This window comes from Perognathus longimembris, chromosome 11, assembly GCF_023159225.1.
Source record: "Perognathus longimembris pacificus isolate PPM17 chromosome 11, ASM2315922v1, whole genome shotgun sequence".
Classification (NCBI taxonomy): Eukaryota; Metazoa; Chordata; class Mammalia; order Rodentia; family Heteromyidae; genus Perognathus; species Perognathus longimembris.
In genome coordinates, this window is record NC_063171.1 from 1,340,009 (window position 1) to 1,365,761 (window position 25,753).

General features: G+C 42.2%; 1 protein-coding gene and 1 long non-coding RNA gene across 3 annotated transcripts in view; one reads left to right on the forward strand and one right to left on the reverse strand.

Annotated features, from left to right (window-relative positions):
- The first annotated feature begins 563 nt into the window (after positions 1-563).
- On the forward strand, positions 564-22,208 carry LOC125360247. Its single transcript, XR_007212662.1, has 3 exons — positions 564-594; positions 6,946-6,948; positions 21,612-22,208. It is a non-coding gene; the product is annotated as an uncharacterized LOC125360247 (long non-coding RNA).
- The window catches only part of Znf608 (zinc finger protein 608), a 116,865-nt gene continuing 93,095 nt past the window's right edge, over positions 1,984-25,753 (reverse strand). For both annotated transcript variants that reach the window (XM_048358279.1, XM_048358278.1), the window contains exons 4-10: positions 21,265-21,352; positions 18,371-20,819; positions 16,109-16,526; positions 11,510-11,682; positions 7,015-7,168; positions 4,127-4,208; positions 1,984-2,965 (exon numbers count right to left, since the gene is read on the reverse strand). In XM_048358279.1, coding sequence (XP_048214236.1) covers positions 2,959-2,965; positions 4,127-4,208; positions 7,015-7,168; positions 11,510-11,682; positions 16,109-16,526; positions 18,371-20,819; positions 21,265-21,352 — 3,371 coding nt within the window. In that variant the 3' untranslated portion in view covers positions 1,984-2,958. The remainder of the gene's footprint in view (positions 2,966-4,126; positions 4,209-7,014; positions 7,169-11,509; positions 11,683-16,108; positions 16,527-18,370; positions 20,820-21,264; positions 21,353-25,753) is intronic.

Sequence of the window (25,753 nt, forward strand, 5' to 3'; positions counted from 1 at the left end):
GTGGAGGTATGGTCATTAGTAATTGTGGGAAAGTCATAAAAACTGTGAGTTGAAAGCAATCAATAAAATCAATCAGGCTTCTAGCTGGGTGGGGATGGGGGTGTGGGTGAGAATGCATGAGGCCTTCAGTTTGGGATTTATCACTAGCATCCCTTTAATCCCACAAAAAAAAAATCAAGCATACTCTCACCTGAGAACTGCAGGGCTTACTTTCCCATCTCCCTGTTCACATGTGCTTGTATCTCCTTCCACATTTACTAATTGACAAGAACTTAGCAAATGTCCCAGAGAGCTGTTTATTAGTGTGTACCACAAGGCCCTTATGCTTCCTTTTTCTTTTCTGGTAAAGCATTCATTAACCATCTAACATATTTTGTATACTCCTTATAATATTTATATGCTTGTCCTACCTACTAGAAAATATAAGGTATATGATGACAGGAATTTTTTTTCCGCTTTTGTTTATTGTAATGGTATCTCAGATCCCTGGACAGTCCAGACTCCTGGAATAGAGTAGGCCCTCAATAGTGTGCTTTTTTGTGTGGTGGTGGTGGTGGTGGTGGTGTGTGTGTGTATGTGTGCATGTGTGCCCATGTACCTGTGTGTGCCAGTACAGGGGTGTCAGGGCCTCTGAGGACCCCTTCTCCCCTATCTCCCGGGGAAATGCCTGAACCTCAAATTTATGGAAGAAGCTCTGCTCTACCCCTCATACCGGCAGAAGGAACAAGGCGTGTCCCTACCGGACTGCTCCAAGCTGAAGTGGGATGCCAAAATCCCTTCCTCGGCCCCCCATAATGTGTCAGGAGCCGCAGGACAAAGATATCGGGGAGACGGTTGGATGTTTGAATGGGTCTCAAAGGATTTAATTGGGAGGGAGGTTTATATAGTGGTAATGGCGGGAAAGGAGGGGGGCTGGCCAAAGGGCCACTCATAGGCTAAAGGACTGTGTCCATCAGGTGATGTCATGAAACTTCCTTTGTGGGCTGGACAATCCCTATCATGGTAGCACGCACGTGTCTGTCTCCCCCAGGGAGGGGGTCTTCTCTTCCGGTTGAGGCCGGAAGGTGGGAGTGGCTAGCCCCAACACTGTCCCAGGGCTGGGGGAAGGGCAGCGTCTCAGGAGCTCTTGTCGCCCTTCCCCCACCAAGGCCAAAACTGAGTCCCCAACACAGGGGCTTGAACTCAGGACCTTGCATTCTTCCTTGTTTGCTCAAAGCTGGCTTTCTACCATATAAGAGATGTCATGTGGCATTTTGGTAGTTAATTGGAGATAAGAGTCTCATGGACTCTTTTACCCAGACCTGGCTTTGAACTATGATCCTTAGATCTCCTGGCACAAGTATTTGTTAGATGGAAGGAAAAAGAAGAAAGTAAGGAGTTAAAATTTCGCATAAAATAGCCTAGTATGTGATTGTAATCACATGCAGCCGACTAAATCTCTACATGTTTTTAATCTACTGACCACATGTCATAAGAGCAACATCTTCTGCACCACAGATAGTATTGTGCTTCATGTTTAGCGTAAATATCTTCTCAGTATACATTCTCAGTATACATTCACAGAACTAAGTACAGAAGTTGTGTCACATAAGAAAAGGGCACTATATCTCAAATATTATTACTATTTGAAAAGCCCTTCTTTAGGTTGGGTGCTGGTGGCTCCTGCCTATTATCCTTGTTACTCAGGAGGCTGAGATCTGAGGATCACAATTAGAAGCCAACCCAGACCAGGAAAGTCCATGAAACTCCTATTCCCAAACAACCACCAAAAAGCTGGAAGTACAGCAGGGGCTCAAATGGCAGAGTACAAGCCTTGAGTGCAAAAGCTAAAGGACAGAACCCAAGCACTAAGTTCAAGCCCCAGGACCAGTATGCCAATCTTCATGCACACACACAAATAACAGCAAAAAGCCCATCTTTGAACGTTACAATCACTATCAGTCAACCAGAAAGAACATGAAACAGACAGGAAGGCATTATTAAAAAAAAAAAACTTTTTAATTCTGATTGCCAAATTATTTAAGGCAGGTATAAAAAAGGAAAGCATTCAATATACATTTTACATAAAATAAACTAGATTACAGCATAAAACAAGTAACCAGGCAATGGTGTTAAAGTCTCTCTCTTCTAAAACTGGATAATTGTAAACATTAAGGAAAAAAAAGACTGCAGGACTATTCAAGTAATAGAACAATCACAGATGCCTCTGGTATGCAGGCTATTGGGTTATTTGCCATTCAAGATTATTTAAAAAAAATGACACCTCATTATTCACAGATGCTCATTATTTCCCCGTCTTAATCTTTACATTATATACAACACAGTTTTTGTGGTACTGGCAACCCCGTGCCTTCCAAAGTACTTCTTTCCACAACACACAAGTACAAACAGTGACTATAAGAACATTTCACATCCGGGGCATGGTAAACAGGAGCCACCAATTAGACGTCTAAATTGTACCAAGTGGCATTATCACAGGTCGCCTTTCTGAGGGGATTATGGGAAGTAGATGGAGGATATGCTAGGTTCAGGCACACTGATACATAACATTATTTATTTACAATGTAAAAGGAAAAGGAAAAAGAAAAGTAAGCAGCCTTTGGTGGCTAACACTTTGCAACATGACAAATAGATTTTTTTAAAATTTCCTTTACTGAGTGGTTTGGCAACAGACCCTGTGTGTGCGAGCCTGGTTACTGATACAAAAAGTAAAGAATATATTTATATTTATATATATATATATGTATATATACAGTATGTATACGTATATATATATAAAACAGAAGTTAATTACAGCAACATTTGTTACTCTGTGATAAAATCTGTAATTTACAAAAATGAAATGACTGGTTTTTGCCTGCCATTAAGGCATTTCAAATTAACACCATGGAACTGATGTCTGTATAAAGCGCTTCTCCATGTGATCCAGTCACATGACAACGTACACTGCCAATCTTGTTATTCTCTGCAAAAGAAAAGCATATCTTAGCACAAGGCTCCATCAGCATCTGGCATGGAATTCTGATAACAGTGCGATTGAAAGGTTTATTTAGTCCTATTTAACCCATAGAATTCAATTCCAGAGAAAGTAATAGTATGCATTTTGGGGAATTGCTAATTTTTTATTAATAAGTTAATTCATTTAAATTATTTTCCTTCTTTGTTATTTTGTGTTACTGGAGTTTAAATTCAGGACCTCATGCTTAGTAGGCAAATGCTTTGCTGCTGAACCATGCCTCCTGTCCTTTGTGGTACTGAAGATTTATGTAATAAGAGTCTCACTTCCTGCCTGGGGTACATTCCTGGACTGCTGTGTTTTGCTTCCCACCATAGCTGGGATGATAAGTATCTGCCACCACTCTTACTCCTACCAAGATGGACTCTTGCATATTTCTTCCTGTCTGGGCTGGCCTGAGCCTGCAATTCTTTTGATCTTTGCTTCTCATGCAGTTAGGATTTTAAGATATCATAGAACAAACACTGCCTTTAGTATGATAATAAATTGATCCGTTTCAGCTTCCATTTAAAAATACTAAAAGAAGTTGGTTGGCCCCAGTGGCTCACACCTGTTATTCTAGCTTCTTAGAAGGCTGAGATCAGAGGATCATAGTTCAAAGCCAGCCTGGGCAGAAAAGCCCATGAGACTTTTACCTTCAGTTAACCATGTAAACTCATAAGTAGAGCTGTGGGTCAAGTGGTAGACCACTAGCCTTGAGTGAAAAAGCTAAAGGACAGTGCTCAGGTCCTGAGTTCAAGCCCTAGTAATGGTACACACACACAAAAAAGGAACTGTTTTTCATCTACAAGGCCTATATTTGCTTCCTCAGAATCGTTAAGATGTCTCTGTCTGCAAAGGAAATTTCAAATTCCCTATGGAGGGGCTGGGGATATGGCCTAGTGGCAAGAGTGTTTGCCTCGTATACATGAGGCCCTGGGTTCAATTCCCCAGCACCAAATATACAGAAAATGGCCAGAAGTGGCGCTGTGGCTCAAATGGCAGAGTGCTAGCCTTGAGCAAGAAGAAGCCAGGGACAGTGCTCAGGCCCTGAGTCCAAGCCCCAGGACTGGCCAAAAAAAAAAAAAAAAAAAAAAAAAAAAAAAAAAAAAATTCCCTATGGATATTTACCTTCTTTGTGCAGGAAACATTCCTGATGCAGATGCCTGGGCAGCCACCTGCTGAGAGGCAACGAGGGCAGCAGAGGTCAAGCCTAATGGTGGGGGAAAAAATCATAGGGTTTCCATGACATTTAGAAAGATAAGAGTACATACATTGCCAGTGGTAAAGGAGACAAAACCTATCCAGCAACTTGTCCTTTTCTAAACACACAAAATGTTTTATGCAGCACGGGCAGACAGAAAACCACTTGTTCCACCCAACATCCATTTAAGGAATACTCTGTGGTTTCTTTAATAGCTATTCAAAGGGGATACAGCATTCCATCCCTCTAGCTCTGTATGTTGCATGCATTCCTGAATAGAGAGCTCAGGAGAAAAAGAAGATACCAGCTAACAATAGGAATCAGAAGTCACAGAGAATTATAGAAGCAACTTACTATTTGCTTAGAATACTTTTTATAATAACTCTTATCACACTAACACCTTTTTTTTCTCAGTGATTTGAACACATGTATCTCATAAGGTGTAATATGGAGGTCACATCTGGCCAGTGCTATCATTGGCCACATGGCAAGTTGTACGATGTGGTATCTTGTCTTGATGGGTGTGCGGAATTCCTAGAGGAAGGGAAGTCCCATTACCCGGGTGATGGGTGGTCCTGAATCCCTGAATACCTGAACAGGGGTGGGCCTATAGGTTACTGAACCTGTCTGTCAAGTGCTTGGAATTGGGTGCTTCCTGTGACCCAGCTATTTAGGATCAGGCCAACTCAGGTGCCATTATGCCGTGCCACATGTCTCCATGTTCACGTCCTGTGTCCTATCTCCTTGCTCATCTCTTGTCACCATGGTGTCCCAAGTCAGCTCTCCATTAGAGCTGAATTGCTTTGTTGGTATGGTTTTTTGTTTTTTCTTTCCTCTCTGGCCTGTTTCTTGATAGTGTTAAGGGTATGTGTGGGCTGCAGGCCTTTGTAACAACTGGCTGCCTGAGGACTGCTAATGCTCTAATTAATAAAAACTCCAAGATTTGACCTCTCGGATAATTTACACATACATAACAAAAGTATGTGGAATCAATAAATCAAACTTAAAAAGTTTTCTAACTCCAAATCAAAACAGTCTTCAGTAGGAAAGATAAAAATGCCATAGCTCCACATGGCATTAAGCTGTGTAATAGAGAATTTTTATATCTTCTATGGGAAATAGTTCTGGGGAAAATAGAATAATTTAAATCTGAGAGAAAATTATGTTCACTTTCTATATTCTTTACTTGGACATGTCTTCTTTTTTTCCCAGAGATAAAATAAGGCATTATAGCAATAACAGCATATATGACAAAATATGAAAATGAAAAGATGGTATTCATATTCTCATACACACATAGCTATAATATATTAGAAATAAAGCTCTTTTCTTAAAGCTCCTTAAACTTTATAATTCACCTGGGGAAAAGGGAGACTCTCATTCACTATCATGTAACAAGATATGAATAAAGAAAACTAAATGCCATATTAGCACATAGGAGTTCTGTGTGTGTGACATCTCACTTACTGTTCAGAGTCCTCATCAAAACCAATCAGAAAACCAGGCATAGTGGCTTACACCTATAGTTCTAGTTACTTGGGAGACAGAGAACAGGAGGACTGATGGAGGTTGAGATCAACCTGGGCAGAAAAGTTCCATAGATTCTTTTTCAACTGATAGCTGAGCAGAGTAGAATGTACTTGTCACCCTACCTACTGAAAGGGAGTTCAGGAGGGTTGCAGGTCAGACCAGCACAATCAGAAGAAACAAGAAGACAACAATGGAAGAAGCTGGACAGTCATCTCAGGCACAAAGGGAAGCCTAATAGGGAGATTACAGTCCAGGTGCATGTCTGGGGATAAGGGAGACTCTACCCCAAAAATACTCAGCAAGTGAAAGAGCTAGAAGTATGGCACTGAATGTAATAGAGTGAATGCCTTGCAAGGGCCAGGCCCTGAGTTAAAAACCCCAGGACCCCCAAAATAAATAAAAAACCAACCAACATAGTTGGCACACCAATCCCCAACTTCCAGTCTCCAGAACTGAGAGATAAATTTTTACTGTAGAAACCTATGTTATTTCATTATAACTCCCTGAGTTGACGAAGACAACAAGACCATAGGCAAATGGATCAGTTGGTAAAGACTGTCAGCATCTTCCCTTACATGGTGAAAGAATAGGTCAAATACATTCTCATCTAGTACACAATCAACTGGTGACTCCCTCAGGCCACTCCTACAGCTTTTTAACAAAAGCTTTCTCCTTGTAGACCTTCATGTCCAGTAAGAGTCACAGTAGTGAGGGGCGGGAGGAGCTCCTGAATTTGGCTAACATGTGTTAAGCCTGATAAATCCTACCATTATTTGCATGGGAAAAGAGCAACTTCAAAAGTCTACTGATATCAGGACAAATAATTTCACCCAAGCCTCTGGCTCTCCCGGAAGTAGATATCTGATCTTCTGATTGTTATATCCAGTGCCCCAGATACTGGCTACCACCCTCAGCCTGTGAGATAACAACAAGCCTCTGATAATATCAACCACTGACAGTTACTAAGTGGCCGCCACTTCAACATGTGGGAATACACTTATCTGTGTCACTAGGAAATACCAGGAAATATGTTCAAAACCCTCCCTAGTTACAGGAGCCCATAAGGGCTACAAGAATTACTCTGGGCTTTGAGTCGTGGTTTGGCTCAACTGGTAAGGGACCGGTGCCCAGCAAGTTCAAATATCAGCACGTGTGCATGCGGGCCCCCACCCCCCACCCCGAAGCTAACATTAACTTTATTTTAAATTTGTGACAGGCAGTTTTATTTAGCAAATGCTTTTCAAAGCAGTATTTAAAAAGATCTAACAACAAGAGAGTTTCTGACCTTGAAAAGGGTCATATTGACCAGGGATTAGAGGGTAACCCATGCCAACATGGGTGTGGTGGTGTGTGTGAAGGTGCCGCTGACCAAAGGGTGAATGGCGGTCCCGCTCCCTTTCTGCTTCACGTTCCCGCTCAGCTGTAGTCTTCTCCACAGGCTGCAAGAGAAAGAGACATTTTCACCCCTTTAAAGCTTCAAAATCCAATAAGCAAGAGTATGAACCTATTTTTAGCCCTTCAGCAGTCCTGTATCCACAAACCAAAAGTATAGGGAGAAAGCCAGGCACTGGAAGTTCACCCTCGAATCCTAGCTACCCAGAGACTGAGATCTGAGGATCTTGGTTTGAAGCCAGCCAGGACAGAAAAGTATGTGAGACCCTGCTCTCCAATTAATCACCAACAAGGCACAAGTGGAGCTGTGGCCCAAGTGGTAAAGTACTATCCTTAAAGTATTAATTGAAGATAATTTCAAAAGACATGCATTATTTTCCATTGCAATTAAACCAGCAAACAAAGAACAGCTCCACATATAGTAGGCTAAGCAGCATCAGTGTTTCCCTTAAATGATTAAAGAACAATTCTTTCCAGGAACCAATGGCTCACACCTGTTATCCTAGGTACGCAAGAGCCTGCGACCTGAGAATCATGCTTCAAAGCCAGCCCAAGCAGAAAAATCCATGAGACTCTTCAATTAAACATAAAAAAAAAAAAAGCCACAAAGTGGAACTGTGGCTCAAGTGGCAGAACAGTAATCTTGAGCACATGTGTGCACACACACACACAGAGTAATTCTCTCAAATTTTTACATATGTGTTAAAGAAAAAAGAGTAGGGTTAAATAGTGGTAACAAGTATACAAGAGTGGAGACCACACTTGTTGGAGTGGGTACAGGACAGAGCTTTCTATGTCTACCTAGAAAATCCTAGCCTTATTTTAAAAATATCTGGTTAATAAAAAGTTGTTGCCCTGGTAAAATTACTTAAGAACCACTGCCTAAAGCTGTCTTGAAAACCAGTGGGGCGCCAGCCTGCAAAAGCCAGTGTACTTAAAAAGGTAACCAAGGAAATGTTAGGAGATTTCCGTAAAGTCAGGCCTTAGGTTAAGCATTGTTAACCAGTCTGTGCAGAAAGTTGCAGGCAACTCAGCAGGAGGTGTGACATTCTATAGGAGCTTCTGGGAGATAGTGCTGCCTGCTGCACCCAGAGATTCCATTTGGATTAAGATCAAGGACAGCCTGACAGTCATCTAGAAGAGACTACATCATCATGACCACCTCCACCCAGGTGAAAGCATATGGACTGGACTCTGCCTGACTCACGCAGCTGATTCCTGGTGGGAGACTGCTTTGGATCTACTTGAACTAAGACTTTGGTGTGGAACATTCTTTCTGTGTTACACAGATTTGTAAACATTAGTCTGCCTGACCTTGGAAAGAAAGGTCAAAGTCCCCTGACTTTGGGTACCTGTCATATGAAGCCAACTCTAACTGCTAGAGACTCCTTAAATTACAGGAGAGAGAAGCCCATGCAAAGATTCGACTCCCTAACAGAGAAATCAATGATCTGATTTTTATGTACAAAGCAGAAAGGGGGAATGAAGTAAGGAGGTCAGATCTGTCCAGTGCCATCACTGTCCACAGGGTAAGTTGCATTATCTGGCATATTGTCTTGATGGATGTGCCTGATCCTACAGGAAGGGAAGTCCCACCCCTAGGTGATAGGTATTCCAGAATCCCTGGAGATAGGGGTGGGTACTTGGCCTGTAGGTTACTGAACCTGTCAGTCCAGTACCTGGGTCAGAGACTTTCCTGTGACCCAGTGCCCTGACCTGATGCTATTTAGGGTCAGATCAACTCAGGCGCCATCATGGCATGCCACATCTTTTTGTCCTCACATCCTGTGTCCTGTCTCCTGACTGGTCTCTGGTCACCATGGCATCCCAAGTCTGCTCTCCATTGGAGCTGAATTGGTTTGTTGGTATTGTTTTAGTTCTTTCTTTCTTCTCTGGTCTGTTTCCTGACATTTTTAAGGGTATTTGTGGGCTGTAGGCCTGCGGACTGCTAATGCTCTAATAAAGACCCCAAAATTCAATCCTTCAAAATGTGGATTCTCAGATAATTTAGCTCATAACAACAGTTTCTTTTTAAGGTCAAGTTTTCATTTACCCCTTTCATTTTACATTGTGTTTGGGAACCTATCTCATGATTGTAAGACCATCGCTATTCATTGTGCTCCACTGAAACCTATCCCAATATCATGTCAATGTGATCTGTTATTTGTGTCCATGGGTTCTGTATGTGGTTCAGTACACCTTGGGTCAAAAAATATTGAAAAGAAAATGGTGCTGGTGGTTCACACCTGTAATCCTAGTTATTCAGGAGGCTGAGAATTGAAGGTTAAGGTTCAGAGCCAGCTTGAGCAGACAAATTTGAGAGAATCTTACATTGAGTTAACCAGCAAAATACAGGAAGTTTAGGCATGCCTTAAGTGGTAAAGTGCCAGCCATTAATGAAAAAGAGGCTGAGTTCCAGCTCCAGTACTGTCATAAGAAGAAATTAAAAAGAAAATTGGCATATGATACATATACATACTTTGTCATTATTCCTTAAACAATACAGCATAACAACTCTTTATAGGGCACTTACACGGCATATAATCGAATCAATAATGAAGTAGGAAGCTGTAATGGGGGTTCTATGCAAATACTGTCATGACTTTACATTAGCCTTTACAATGTGTGGATTTCATGTAGCCATGGGGCCCTCAGGGCTGTACCCTGTCACATTCTGGTATCCTGCCACATTCTGGCACTCTCAATTATTTCTGAACACTCACAAAGAAACTCCAGGTTCTCTCACATCAGTATGGCTAAGCATTGGGGGTGTCCTATATATTTCTGTTTTAAGCCTAACTAGCCTTTTACTGAAATTCTCTTTCTCACTTGGCACTGTGTCTAAGACAGTGAAATCACTCATACACACACACACACACACACACACATACACACACACACTATAAATCACTTTTTCCACAGAGTATGGTAAAATCACTCACATTGTAGATACTATATTTTAAAATTATTTTGAATGTCCCCGTTCTAGCTAAGAACCAACATATTCTTTCCCGAGTCTTGCTTTACACAACCTTCTTATGGGCAAGTTGCTTTCCCCAAAGACATATGTTTGCATTATTGTAGTGGAGCTGCAAGGACAGGACAATGACTCAAGCATGACACAGAGGAAGCAAACCATGTTCCTTAGCCAAGTGACCCAAACTTGCACTGAGCCAGATTTAAACAAGCAGTTCTTACGTGTGATGCACCCTAAGTATTACTGGGGATGGGCCTCCAACCATGAGCACAGACCATGTGGATATTAAGGGTCCACAGAAAGGTTTGAAAACTCAAACCTCTACTGAGCTCAGGCTAACTAACAACAGAGATGAGTGTGCTGCAGGAGAAGTGGACTTTATTTATACAGAAGCTACCATTTGCATGGGGCTGCTTCATCCATCAATTACTGCCATGTGGTTTTTGGATCAGATTTGCTATTGTCTTAAGGAAGAGAAGGCATCTTCATTTGTGTGAGAAAACTATGATTTGGAAAGTTTTTCTCAAACAAAATATTTTTAAGCTGGATTGTGTTGGCTCATTCTTGTAATCCTAGCTACTCAAGAGGCTGAAATTTAAGAGGATCATGGTTTGAAGCCAGCCCAGAGAGAAAACTATGTGAAACACCATCTCCAATTCACTGCAAAAAGCTAGGCTAGAAGTATGTCTCAGTGGTAGAGCACCTGCAGGGAACAAACTGAGCAAGAGCTCAAGGCCCCGAGTTCAAGCACTACTACTAGTGCAAGCATATACATACATACTACACACACACACACACACACACACACCAGTCCTGGGGCTTGAACTCAGGGCCTGAGCACTGTCCTTGGCTTCTTTTTGCTCAAGGTTAGCACTCTGCCAACTTGAGCCACAGCACCACTTTGGGCCTTTTCTGTGTATCTGGTGCTGAGGAATTGAACCTAGGGCTTCATGTATAGGAGGCAAGCACTCTTGCCATTAGGCCATATTCCCAGCCCCCCATACACTTTGTTTTTCAAAGACGCAGTAGGTCAACATTCGGTTCGTAGCCTCTTAACTACTTAGTTATAAGGGTACTATAATCTCACATGCTTATTTCTCAATCCTTTGTCCATGGTAATTTTCACCCAATGTCATTTCCTGTAAATGGAAGTTTCCACCTAACAAGCTCTTTCATGGGGAAGCAACACGTGCCACATTTTGGAAGATAAAAGTTGACTGATAACAACAATGTTTTCTTCTCTGTGAGAGATTATTTTCCTTTTTATTCTTTATGTATCAGAATAAAACAGCACTCGGCAATGGCAGCTGAGCTCCCAAAGTATTTGTATATCAAGCCTGTGTGGTCTAGGTTGTCCTTGTCTGCCCCTCCCTCAAGCTGGTCCTTTGAGTAGCAGTGAAAGGAGGCTTACTGCAGGAGACTTGCTGCGGTACTGGTTGGCATGCTGCTGGAGCAAGTCCAGCGCTTTGGATTCCGTGGTTGTCTTCGTGTTGATGCTGGGGCTGGTATTGACTTTCTCTGCCTCTTCTCTTCCGGACATCTTCCCATAGACAGGATAATGAAATCCTGGAGAGAGGTAGGCCCCTGCTGATGAACAACAAATGCCACATCAAGTTATAGGCTATGTTTTTTTTTTTTTTTAAGTCATTTAGGTTACATGAATAAGGGATAAGGGCCAGACATCTTTTTTGAAAGAGGGTTATATGAAGAATGGGTTACATCCCTGTTAAACTGTATCTAGGTTCTGATTTTCTTCTCCAATTAATTCATCCTAATGAACAAAGGTTACAAACAGAATTGAGCTTATAGCCACTTTGTATATTTATGTGTCCCCTTGAGGGAAAGAAATAGTTACTATAATGATTATGACAGTAAGTACTTAGAATATTTTCCTAGGCAATAAAGTATCTATCAGCCTAAAGTCTATAGCAGACCATGAAAGACAAAGAAAGCCGTAGATTCCTGACATTTCATTAAAAAAATGCTTCCAAAAGTTTTATCTTTGGGACTTTGAACAGCATAAAAACAAGCAAAACAAATGCCATTCTTGAAGGCCCTACATATGTCAAGCAAATTCTCACAGAACAACAAGATAGACCCAAACACAATCGTAGTGGGAGACTTTAATACTCCACTCTCCAAGAGACAGATCCAACACCCAGAGGATTAGCAAGGGAGCTGAAGACCTAAGTAACACCATTTCCCAAATGGATCTGATAGATCTGTACAGAGTCTTTCACCCTACAGAGACCCAATACACATTCTCCTCAGCAGCCCATGGAACATACTGCAAAATAGATCATGTCATAGCCCACACAAAGAACCTCAGCAAATAAAAAAGTATTGACGTCATCCCATGTATTATATCTGACCACAGTGGAATAAAGGTAACCCTCAATAACAAAGGATACCACAGAGGCTATACAAATACTTGGAGGCGAAACCCATCACTGTTATCTAACACTTGGGTCACAGACCAAATTAAGGGTGAAATTAACGAATTCATAAGCCACAATGACAATGAAAATACATCACAAAGAAACCTATGGGATACAGCTAAGGCAGTAGTGAGGGGCAAGATCATTGCCCTCAGCACTCACATTAAAAGAATGGAAGCACATCAGGTGAATAACCTCATAATGAAACTAAGACATAGAGAGAGATCACAAAGATTAAAGAAGAGATAAATCTGATTGAAAATAGAAAGACCATTCAACAAATAAATAAAACTAAAAGCTGGTTCTTTGAGAAAATAAATAAAATTGACAGACCCCTCACAAGACTTACAAAAAAAAAGAAGAGAAGAGACTCATATCCATAAAATCAAGGACTCCACCGGAAAAATTCCAACAAATACACACGATATTCAAACAATCACAAGGAACTCTTTCCAGATCTTCTACTCACTAAAAAACAATAATTTTACAGAAATGGATCAATTCTTAGAGAAGTATAAACTGCCCAAACTGAATCAAGAAGAAATAAATCAACTAAATAAACCAATAACTTACAGAGAGATACAGGGGGTAATCAAGAGCCTCCCAACAAAGAAAATCCCAGGCCCAGATGGATTCACCAATGAATTCTATAAAGCCTTTAGTGAGGAGCTAATACCAATACTCCTCAAACTCTTCTGCGAAATAGAAACAGAGGGAGAAATCCCAAACTCATTCTATGAAGCTAATATTATACTCATCCCCAAACCAAGCAAAGAACCAACAAAAAAAAGAGAACTACAGACCAATATCACTAATGAACACACATGCAAAGATCCTCAAAAATATTAGCTAACAGGACCCAGAAACTGATCAAGAAAATTATACATCATGACCAAGTAGGCTTCATCCCACAGACACAAGGATGGTTCAACATCTGTAAATCTATAAATGTAACTTACCACATAAACAGAACTAAAATCAAGAATCACATTGTGATCTCAGTCGATGCCCAAAAAGCCTTTGACAAAATACAACATCCATACTTATTAAAAGCTCTGGAGAGAACAGGAATAGATGGAACATTCCTTAAAACAATAAAAGCCATATACAACAGACCAACTGCTAATATCGTATTAAATGGAGAGAAACTAACATAATTCCCCCTAAACTCAGGAACAAGACAAGGATGCCCACTCTCCCCACTTCTTTTCAACATAGTGCTGGAATCCCTAGCCATAGCAATAAGGCAAGAGGTAGACATCAAAGGGATCCACGTCCGCAAAGAAGAAATCAAACTATCCCTATTCACAGATGACATGATCTTATATCTGAAGGACCCAAAAAACTCAGTCCCCAAACTCCTACACCTAATAAACCATTTTGGCAAAGTAGCAGGATACATAATCAATCCACAAAAGTCAACAGCTTTTCTGTACACCAGCAATGTACAAGCAGAAAAGGAAATTATGGAAATAATACCATTTACAATAGCTAAAAGAAGAATAAATTACCCAGGGAACAACCTAACTAAAGATGTGAAGGACCTATTTAATGAGAACTATAAAAATCTAAAAAAGGAAATCAAAGAAGACATAAGGAGATGGAAAGACTTCCCATGCTCATGGGTAGGCAGAATCTATATAGTGAAAACGGCCATATTGCCCAAATTGGTATACAAATTCAATGCAATCCCCATCAAGATCCCAGCTACATTCTTCACTGAAATAGAGAAAGCAAACCATAAATTCATATGGAACAGCAAAAGACCTAGAATACCCAAAGCAATTCTAGCCAAAAAAAGCAGTACAGGAGGTATCACAATACCAGGCTTCAAGCCCTATTATAAAGCCATCATAACAAAAATAGCCTGGTATTGGTATAAAACAGACTGGAAGACCAATGGATTAGAATTGAAGACCCAGAAATAAAACCGCACTCTTACTGTCAGCTGATATTCGACAAAGGAGCTAAAGACATACAATGGAAAAAAACATAGTCTCTTCAAGTACTGGTGCTGGGAAAACTGGGCAGCCATATGTAGAAAACTCAAAGTAGACCCTAGTCTATCACCATGCACCAAGTTCGACTGAAAATGGATCAAGGACCTCAACACCAGACCTGAATCCTTGAACCTACTGAAGGACAGAGTAGGAAAGATGCTAGAAATTATAGGCACAGGAAGGAACTTCCTGAATAGAGTCCCAGGGGCACAACACATAAGGGAGAGACTCGACAAATAGGACTACTACAAAATAAAAACTTTCTGCACAGCTAAATACATAGCCACCAAACTAGAAAGACAGCCAACCATATGGGAAAGGATCTTTACCATCACAGCAACAGACCAAGGCCTAATATCTGTCATGTACAGAGAACTCAAAAAACTAAGCCCCTCCAAGCCCAATAAATCAATTATGAAATGGGCAAAGGAGCTAAAGAAAGACTTCACAAGAGAAGAGATAAAAATGGCAAAGAAACATATGAGGAAATGTTCAACATCCCTGGCAGTAAAGGAAATGCAAATAAAAACAACCCTGAGATACCACCTCAATCCAGTTAGAATGGCCTATACTCTGAACTCAGGCAACAACAAATGCTGGAGGGGGTGTGGGGAAAGAGGAACCCTTCTCCATTGTTGGTAGGAGTGCAAATTAGTACAACCACTTTAGAGAACAGTATGGAGGTTCCTCAAAAAGCTCAACATAGACATACCCTATGACCCATCCATACCACTCCTAGGCATCTATCCTGAACAACAGGCCTCAAGATATCAAAAAGACATCTGCACTTCCATGTTTATTGCTGCACAATTCTCAATAGCCAAAATATGGAAACAACCCCGATGCCCCTCTACAGATGAATGGATCCAAAAAATATAGTATATATACACAATGGAATACTACATAGCAATTAGAAATGGTGAAATATTGGTATTCACAGGGAAATAATCAGAACTTGAACAAATAATGTTGAGTGAGACAAGCCTAGAACACAGAAAACAAAGGGGCATGATCTCCTTGATATATGACTGTTAAGGAGGGGGGAGGGAGAGACAGTAGAGACCAGGTCTGTGAAACAAAAAACTTCTTGTCAAATGGTATTTCTCACAGGTTTGGGTCAGTGACCCTACATTATGTAACTAAAACCAAACAACTACTCAACATATAAAGGTCAAAAATAGACCTCTCAGTGGATCACAATAGCTCAAAAGCTATGTATGTATGTTCATATAAGACAAGGATAAGCAAACTCTATTGTAGACGTTACATTTAAAGTCCTAGGTGAATTTCCTTTGGCATAGTCCACATGGCTACTGTATATGTTTTTGGTACACTGTGTATTGTATATATGTCTACCTGATCTAGGGAAAGGAAAGAAAAACAGGGTGTAAGTTATCACAAGAAATGTACACACTGCTCTATTATGTAACTGTACCCCTTTTGCACAACATCATGTCAAAAAAAATTTTAAATAATAAAAAAAATTTTAAAATGCCATTCTTGAGGCTTCTAATTTATCTTGAGTTTCTAAAAGCTAATATTTGAACATAGCTACAACTCAAGAGCACATACCAGGATAGCTGTGCATTAGGACGGGGGAGACAGCCCGGTACGCAGGGTGGCTAGAGTCATACATCTGAGGGTAAGGATACGCATGCAGGTACTGGATGTACGACTGATGCGGGCTCATGGGTGAGGACACAGCCACTCTGGTCCCCCGAGAGTCCTTCCAGTTCACAGGAGTCTTTCGGTCATCATTTTTCAATTTGTTTTCCTCCACTGACTGAGAATCCAGACGCTTGGCCTCTTTGGGCTCCTCTTTAATGTTTGTTAATGACACAGGAAGGCTGGGCGCACCACTGTCTTTATTTGGAGTTTTCCTTGGACTATCCTCTTTTAATTTCTTCTCTCTGTCAAGTTCTTCTGACTTTTGCTGATCCAGATATTTGGGCTGGTATACATAATGATGCCATGTCCTTGACTCTGGATCCTGGGGTTAAAAAAAAAAAAAAAAAGGACATGTCTTAAATTTTTACTTTTTAAAGCAATCCCCTTAATCATTATGACAACACTGCTATCATTCTCACAGTAAGCCAACATTTATTTTTGTGATAGGCACTGTTACTCTTCCTGTCATAAAATAATGAAGTCCCAGTTAGGCATTATGCAAAAGATGAAAACCAAAGCTGTGTGTTTGGGGGTAGGAGGGGGTGCGGTGATTGTAGATTGTACTGAGGGCTTGAAATCAGGGCCTCATGCTTTCAATTGGCTTTTTTGCTCAAAATTGGAGCTCTACCATTGTAGCTACAGCTTTAATTTTAGCTTTTTGTTGGTTAATTGATGATAAGAGTTTCTTGGATTTGTCTGTATGGGCTGGCTTTGAACCTTGGTCCTCAGGTCTCAATCTCACGGGTAGCTAGGATTACAGGTGTGTGCCACCAATGCCTGGCAAAACCAAAAACGTTTACAGTTCACGTAACATCAGGGTCATATTGCTACCTAACTGTAGAACTGGGCTTTGAAACTCAGGTTTGTTAGAATTCAAATTGGAGCTCTTAATGCCATTTTTCACATTAAATAACACCCTCAGACATATTTAATCCAATCCTCACTTTCCCTTTTAATGTCTCACATAGGTAAAAAGGACTTTTAAACTCTAGGTCAAGCTAACAGTAGTACATTTAAGTAATTACTACAGCTATTAATATCATTTAGAAGAGAAAACTTGGTTTCCTAACACATTTTTTTCATGTACTAACAGCTGAGGCTTAATATATTGGCTCCCTTCTCATTATGCTCTTAACATCTTAATCCAAACAAAATTTCAAATTAATAGCCCACGTTATGGCCTCTCTATCAGAAACAAAGCCCTTGGAAGCTCCCCAAATTGTACTGGGCTGATACAGCCTGGGAACAGTAGCCTCATTCAGGCCTTTGGACGAAGTGGAACTGAGAATGCCAAGTGGCCTTCGTGACCTCCCTCCCTACTCATGGTATCAACCCACAGAGCATTTAGGACCCAAGTGAGCAGTCAAGATGCGAGCCTGAATCCTAACTTTAGGAAGAATGTGTATGGGGAGTCTTCTGATTCACCAGGGTCTAAACACAGCAAGAGTAGGAGGTCTGTGGGCAGGAGGTGTGGAGAAATAACCAGAATTGATGTTCACAAGGCTGTGGTGAGTCAGGACATCTGAACCATAACCAAAAGTGCTGGCAAGTGTGTGGTTTCATGGTGACCAATCTTCAGGTGTTCTCAAGCTGGCTGAACAAGGAGGTTGGGGACAACTCTTATGGTCCATCACCCACCATCTGACCTTCCTCATTAAATGGCTGACACTTGGCTCTGCTTTGAGTACTTAATGCTGAACATACAAGAGAAATCAGGCATCTTCGGGCCCTACGTGAGAGACATATGAGCCCCAAATTTTATTTAACTGATGCATTGAAAATGTGCCTTTAGAAAATCAGTTTTAAAAATCCTAGTAGATGCAAATACTCAGAAATACAGAAAAATCAGTGTAGAATCCCATAGGTTAGGGGAAGTTAGCAATTTTGAGAAGGAATATTTTCGTCATGGATTTGGGATAGACGGTGTGGGACACACATGTGCAGAGCGCATTCTCAGGACCCTTCACTGAACACCATGACAAGAAATGTAAATTTTGGAGTTACACAATAACTCCTAAGAATCTTCTAAGATGTGTTTCCAAGGGAAAGAGGAAAGAAACCCTGATGCTGGTTTCCTGCTACAGAAGTCTAACCAGAGTGAGCGCAGACATGTGCACATGCGTCAGGCTGCTCTCTCTCTGTTGGGGCCACATTCCACAATCTTACTTGTTTAAATCTTGAGGTTGGGTCTACACCTGTCTGCTTCATAGAATCCATGACAGATTTCATTTCTACAGCCTCCTTAATTAGCTGGTGGTTTTCCATCTGTTTAGCTTTGAAGCTGTCGGCCTGAAGCTGCTGCTGGTGATTGGAGAGAAGCTGCGATTTACCTGTCTCCTCATTTTTATTAGGCACTGGTGGCCCTAGTTTAGAATGGGTTTTGTTAGGCTCTGGAGTAGAGGGAGCTTTTGAGATTGTGGCAGATGGCATGTTTTTCTGCTTACTGTCTTCCTTGCTCAGCTCTTTCAAAGGGAGCTCAGACTTCCTTTCACAGTCGCCCCTCCCAGTCTGGGCCATTTTCTGTTCTGCCAGCCTCTGGTCCTCGTAGTACTTCTCGTATTGCTGTCTGTAGGCGGTGTTGCTAGCCATCAGAGACTTCTGGTCCATATAGAGCCCATAGGCATACTGGCCATAATAGAGAGACTGAGCCAGAGCAGGGTGTCTCTGCGTGATCACAGACTGGTGCTGAGGCTGCAGGGAGGCAGAATTGTGCTCCACTTTCTTAGAATCTAATTGCTCCGTCTTGTCTTTCTTCTCTGGATCTTCCTCGGACTCCTTCTTGATCTTCATTCCTTGGCTGCTCCCGTTGTTCCCAGCTGTGGGGGCGCTGATTGGGCCTGGGTGCATGTAACTTGGAGAGTAGTAAGCATCATAGCCATGGTAATAGGGAGAATGGGATTCTTTCAGTTGAGATGATTGTGCCGGAGTGGAAGAATGCCCTTTGGCAATACCGTCCTTACCAGAAATGGTGTCTGAGGGGGAACTGGCCTTTGACCTCATGCCCTCTGACCTGCTGTCCGAGCCACCATCATCAGCAGCGTCAGATATGTCAGAATAGGCCGGGCTGCTGGTCTTGGCAGCTGAACTGTCAGCCCCGTTTGGGGTCAACACATGCAGTGGTGCCATGGGCGCCTGCCCATTCACCAGCGTGTTGCACTCCATCCTGGAGGCACTCCCAATGGAAGGGCTGGGTGCGTTGTCTGTGAAAGTGTAAACCTTATCAGCTTCGGCTTTGATGCTGGCCATGCGGCTCTCCTGAGACTCTGACAATCCATTAGCCAGCCCTTCATTCTTATTGACATGATCCTTTAAAAAATGCCCAGGTAAATCTTTGCCAGCCACCTTAGAGTCCTCTAGTTTCCCCAGCTTAGCTTCTATTTTCGGACTTCCGGTCTCTTTCCCTTCTTTGTCCTTAAGCTTTCGCTTCTCCTTTTTCTTTTTGTCTTTAAGTGACACTAGAGCTGGGTTCACAGTAATGGGCTCTCCCATAATGGTGGGCTTTGGTTGAATGGGTTTTAATGGAGGACTCTTTGGTGTAGCCTGGACAACGGTGGTTGTGAGGGAGGGCAGTCCGGGGATTGTCCCGGTGGTGGTGGTAGTAAAGGCTGCAGTGGGTATAGCAATGAGTTGTGGGGGCGTAGGGGCTGGTGCTGGGGCAATGGGCCGGGCACTTTTCAGTTTGGAGAGGTTTTTATCCATTTTGCAGTTGTTAGCTTTTTTACCCTTTTCTTTATCTCCCAAGTTTTTCTTGTCAATCAGTCCTTCTGCTTCCAGTTTGGGCATTTCAGCCGCCAAGCTGCCATCAGAGACTGAGCAATTGTCTAATGTGGCTGTCATGTTGGAGATGACCGGAAGGTTATTCAGCTCACTGTTGAGACCCTTCTTTTTTCCAGAATTCTTCCCAGTTTTGGAACCAATTAGGGAACCGGGGCCATTGCTCATTAACTCTCTCCTTCCCTTGGGGGTCCCAGGAGGGTTCCCAGGAGACACAGGTGCCTTCACTTGGTCATAAGCTGACACATTTGTGCTTGGCTCACTGCATTCGAGAGCCACATTACTCAAGGCCTCCTCGCAGTCTGAGATCTTGTCCTCACTGTCAGGCTCAAACTCCAGCTTATTTTCCGGGTCTAAATGTGCATGCGCCTGGTGGTACCTCAGGCCATTAATGTGCTTGTATTTCTTGTTGCAGTTTGGGTGGGGACAATCAATTAACACTGGAGAAGAGCACCCATGGTCCAAAAAAGTAGTGTCAGGTTTTCCTTGAGGGGTGGTGGGCGTGCTCCTGGAGTTGGTGCGGATGCGCTTCCCAGGCTTGCTGTCCTCAGAGCTGGAGTTCAAGTCCAGCTCCATAGGAGGCTTGTTTTTCCTTTTGTTGGTGGAGGAAGGGCTGGCTTTGATGTCCTCAGCAGCACAGTTTGGGGGTGTCCTCCGTCCACTGGCGTTGAGGCTGCCTCGTCTCCCTTTGCCATTGGCTCCCCCTCTGTTCTTGCTCTGCAGTCCTCTAGACTCTGTGAAAGTAGCCTCAGAGCCTGGGGCAGCTGCAGCAGACCGGGCTCTTTTTCCTCGGCCCCGGCCTCCTCTCATTTCCAGGTCACTCGTTGGTGAGTCACAAAACCTAGAGAAGCAAGTGACAGATGTTAAAATGAGCATGTCCCCAAAGGGCCAGGTGAAATCAAAAGGTAAAGAATGCAACAAAGAGGAGTCAACACCTTTGAACTTTAGGACTGTGTCCAGCCAAGGGAAGGAGTCTCCATTTGGGATTAGGTTGGTCCCCAGAAAAATCAAAGACAAACAGTTCAGGTAGCTAGCTAGCTTCCAACCAGCTCCAATTCCCATTTTGACAAAGAAGAAAACAAAGGAAGAGGGAGAAGGGGTGGGGAATGGAGCTCTCCTGACAGAAAAGAAAGCCAGCATTTGCATTTTACTGGGCTCAGTACTGAACTGCCAATTTCCTGTTGCCTGGTTTCAATTACAGGAAGACTTTATGTATTAGTAATCTCTTTCTATAGTTTCCTTGCAAAAGAGTGGGTGGGGGAAGGGAAGAAATCAAAGCTGTGTACCTGGGTGGGGCCCAGTCGTGCTTGGTACAGTCCAGCAGGGTCCCCACATAAGTTTTGTTCCTCCATGTGACGTTGACCACTAGGACACCTGTGGGTGGGGGTGAGGAATGAAAAGGGACTGCATTTAACACAGGTTATTTTATTTCCACTTCATTTACTGTTATTATTTTTACCAGCAAAGTTCTGTTCTCATTTGCTTTCAAACACTGTGGTTTTCATTCTTCCTCTTTCTGGTTTCGGTGACCTCAAGTTAAAACCCACAGGAAATTAGTGTGTGTGTGTGTGTGTGTGTGTGTGTGTGTGTGTGCGCGCACACGCGTGTGTATGTATGTATCCCTGCCCATGAGCATGTGGTACAAGAGGGCGAGACGAGACTGTGAGAGAGTGTAATCAAGATACTGCTGACAGAAGGAAATGGTTTTTGCCATGTCCTGCTGTAAAACAGCAACACTCACCTCTTAATTTTTCTATTATTACACATAATTGCTTTCGTTTGGCAGGCAGCCAACATAAACTAAGCACCAGTTACCAGTGCTTAAACCAAAACAAGACTGAAAGGAATTGGTTTGGTTTTCAATTCAGCAACATAAAATAATGTTGATTTTTTTATTAAGAAAAAATTATGCATGTGCATAAAATAGGTACAGAGGGAGAATGTGAGGATTTAGAATCTAGAATGTACACAGACAGCTAGATTTCTCCTTTCTAATCTTTCCCTCCTCCACTCTCCAGACAATGATCAGCCCTGGTACAGTCAGCCAGCCTATGCTTCACTGCTTGGACTTGTTTCATATTAAGGATTCCTAAAATAACCCTCTTAAGAAAATAAATGTGCACAATAGCTTTGCTCTTGGGGTTATCTTTAGAATCAACTTGGATAAGCATTTGTCACAGAGGATTAGAAAAGAAATCTCAAAACCAACACACTTGTTTCCTGCAAGCCATTCTGCTTTTCCCCACTGCTTACAGACAGACAATTTAATTTAGCACTGCATCTGTGAATTACCAAACTTAAGTGCACTTAGTATACCAAATGCCACAGAGAAACAAAATATGGCATCCTCTTTATTTCTCTTGAGGACAAGAGCCACTTAAAAAAAAAAAAAAAACATCTTCCTTTAAAGCATATGTTTAAAAAAAAAAACTCGATTGAGACATATATAACACACATAAGGGTAAATAAATAAAAAAAGTAAGTGAACCTTTGTTTTCCTTCCTGTGCTCTCCTCAGCCCACCCTTCCACACGCACTTCACAGACTGTGTCTGGCTATGTTGCTCACTTGTACTACCACTGCCATTTTGAGTTTTCTTTTTAATACATTAGTTGTACAAGGGAAGGCTACATTGTGACATCTCTACACATGTATATATTGTATTCTGAACAATCCCATCCCTTCTATGACCCTCTCCTATCCCACTCCTGTCTTTTAAAATAATTTCACCATCTTTCATTGTCCTATTTTCATATGCAAATAAACCATATCCATTATTCAGCCTCTTTGTTAGACCACCCTGTGCCTGGTGGTCTCCCCCATCCCCCATCAGAACCTGTCCAGTAGGCGTGTGTGTGTGTGTGTGTGTTTTAATGGCACCAAGGGATCTTACTTTAATATTTTATATTACTCTAGTATTTGCTCTAGTATTTATATTTTGCTCATAATAATCCTTTCTTTCTCCGCCCTTCCCCATCCCCAACCCCCTATTAATCAACAATTTTCATTGAGGTTCCTTACTCAGTCTTCAAAAATAGTTGCAGCTGTATTTTGAAAGTTCACCCCCCATTTTTCTTTTTCCTTCACCCGTCCTCTCATCCTCTCCTAATTAGAATCATGTTTCATGTATATTTAAATTTTACAGAAAACCTGAACTAAACTCATTCATGGCAAGGGAAATCTCACAGTGTAAGACCCATTTTCCTAAGAATCTTTTAACAACAGGCAAAGCATTCCAATGATTGGGACACAAGCAGTGGGGAAAGATTTTCTTTCAAAAGCATTAAAAGGAGATTTTAAAATTGTTTCCCATATGGTCTATGTTGTTATTGCTTTTGTGACAGCTGAATTTATGGGGAGTAAATTCAACCTCTAGCAACAGTCTAGTACAGGAAGAAAAACTTGAAGAGAGCAAGGCAAGCATTTCCTCATGTCCTGGCTGAGCCGTTTATAATTCCCTCAGGAAATTTTCATTTTTTAAACCATTTACTATAGAAATTCATATTACGATGAGAATCAGTGGTAATTAGGCATTTGGTCAAAGTCACTGAACAATTGGAGGAAAGGATTCTTTATGAACATATCCCTTCAGGAAAGGGGAGGGAAAGACTGAGCTGGTTTTCTCATCATCTGCTCTCTGGGGCACTGTGTGTGGTGTCAAAGACCTTCACAGCTGCTTAAAATTCGTTAGCATGTCAGCTATATTTACAGTGCACGAATATATCTGTATTGCCAGAAGGTTACTGTATTTTAGTTTTAGATGCAAGAGGCTGAAATCACTGAGTTCCAGAGTCCCTGATGTAGCACAAATGTATAATTAAAATTGCTTGAAAGGAAACATGAAAGAAACAACAAACCCTCCATTCTTGCAGTAATAAAATTAAAAACAGGAAAAGTCTGCACAGACACTTAACATTTGTCTGCATTGAAAGGCTTTTGTTATTGCTTTTCCCCTAAGGGCTTGGCGGTTCCAGCAAATACAGTCAGCCGATTGGCCAGCGCCTTCTGCAAATGTTCACATCTGATTGGCTGGGCTAGCCCTCCAGGTTCGGCCTGGGAGAAAGAGGCTGGGTGTGGGAAGGGGGTAGGAGGAGGGAAGAGTGGTGGGGGTTTGGCAGGGAGGGAGTTGGTGGGAAGGGGGCTGCGGGCAGGCGGGGAAAGGGGGGTAGGAAGGGGACTGGGGGCAGATGGGTAGGGGGTGGTGAGAAGGGGGCTGCGGGCGGGCGGGGAAAGGGGTTGGGGAGGGCACTGGAGGCAGGCGAGGAGGGGGCGGTGAGAAGGGGGCTGCGGGCAAGAGCAGGGGAAGGGGGATGGGGAGTGGGCGGTGGGGGGAGGCGGGGAGGGATGCTGGGGGAGGGGAGGTGTACCCGTCTCCCCGGCCCCCCAGGATCCATGTGGACCCTTCATCGCTAAGGATACCCGCTAGCTGGAAGGGAGCCCTGGTCCCCATCACCCCCGGTGTCCCCTCCGCCACCCATGGGAGCCGGATGCGGCGGCCTACAGAGCCCTCTGGCCTGGAGCAAAGGCAGGAGGCCGGCGACCAACGCAATCTGGGGCCCTGTTGCTGATGGCCTGAGAGGCCCAGTTTCATTCACTTTGTCCTCAATCCGAAGCCCCCAGCCCACTCCTTATCCTTGCCCTCGTAGCGGGAATAAATCCCTGTAAAGGAAAGCCCATTTCCAACCTTGGAAGACCCGGAAAAAAAAAATCTCTCTTATTTTTGTAGACATACTCTGTATTAACAACAACACACTCTCCAGGCCCAGGGCTATCCTCCACGCAGCAGGGCTAAGTAGACAGGTGGTCTGTGTCTGTCTCCACACATAGCACGCACCGAAGTATTTAAATCTGGATAGAATCCATGTACAAATACACACACACACGTTTACACAGCCAGATCTCCTGCTTAGGTAGAAATGAGGTCCCAAGGAATGTTCCTAGTATAAACCACACAATGCTATGTTGCTTTGTAAGAAGGTTTAGGCTTAGACAACATCCCATTAGGAGTGGCCAACTACTAAGGTAATATTTAAGTGACAAAACATGGAAATGTTTTATCATTCTGCTGAATCTCAAATCTTGAATGTTTTATAATTCACAGCATTTTAACGTAGAAGATTCTTGTAGGCATAAATGTTGAGAATGAAAATTAATCCTCTAAAATTACAAATCTGATTTTTATAAATCTGTACTTAAAGTTGCATTTCTTGTTTATATAAATTGGAAAAAATGTATATTCATCTTTAAAAGATGCAATATTTTGTTTCAAAGAACACTTACACTTCAAATGTCTAGCCTTTTTACTAGGCACTGGAATCTTTATTGCAGTGCTTTGAATATTCTCTAGAATCCATCAGATTATCATCTTCCTCTTTCCCTCTTGGATAGAGCACAGTCTCTTTCAAGGAGCTACAGCCTGCTGTATCACATTTAATATTTCAAAATAAAACCCTGAGGCTTACTTCTAATAAAGTAAGAATATAGCAAACTGTACAGTGGACAGCCTGAGAGTGTGCTTAACCACACTTGGTGTTCTTTGTATTGCTAACACTGGGTCTCAGATACTGAAGCAGAATCTAAGATGTTGGGCCAGAGAGAAATGTTACCTATGAGACTTTTAAACAATCACAGTATTTATTATATAACCCAAGACCCTTATCTCTACAAGCCAGAAAGGCCCTGAGACCTTAGAAGGATTCCATCAAGCATGTGCTGTGTCCATTGGGGGTATTATACATTGGAGCTCTTGAATTGACTGAACTCTGTTCAAACTCTT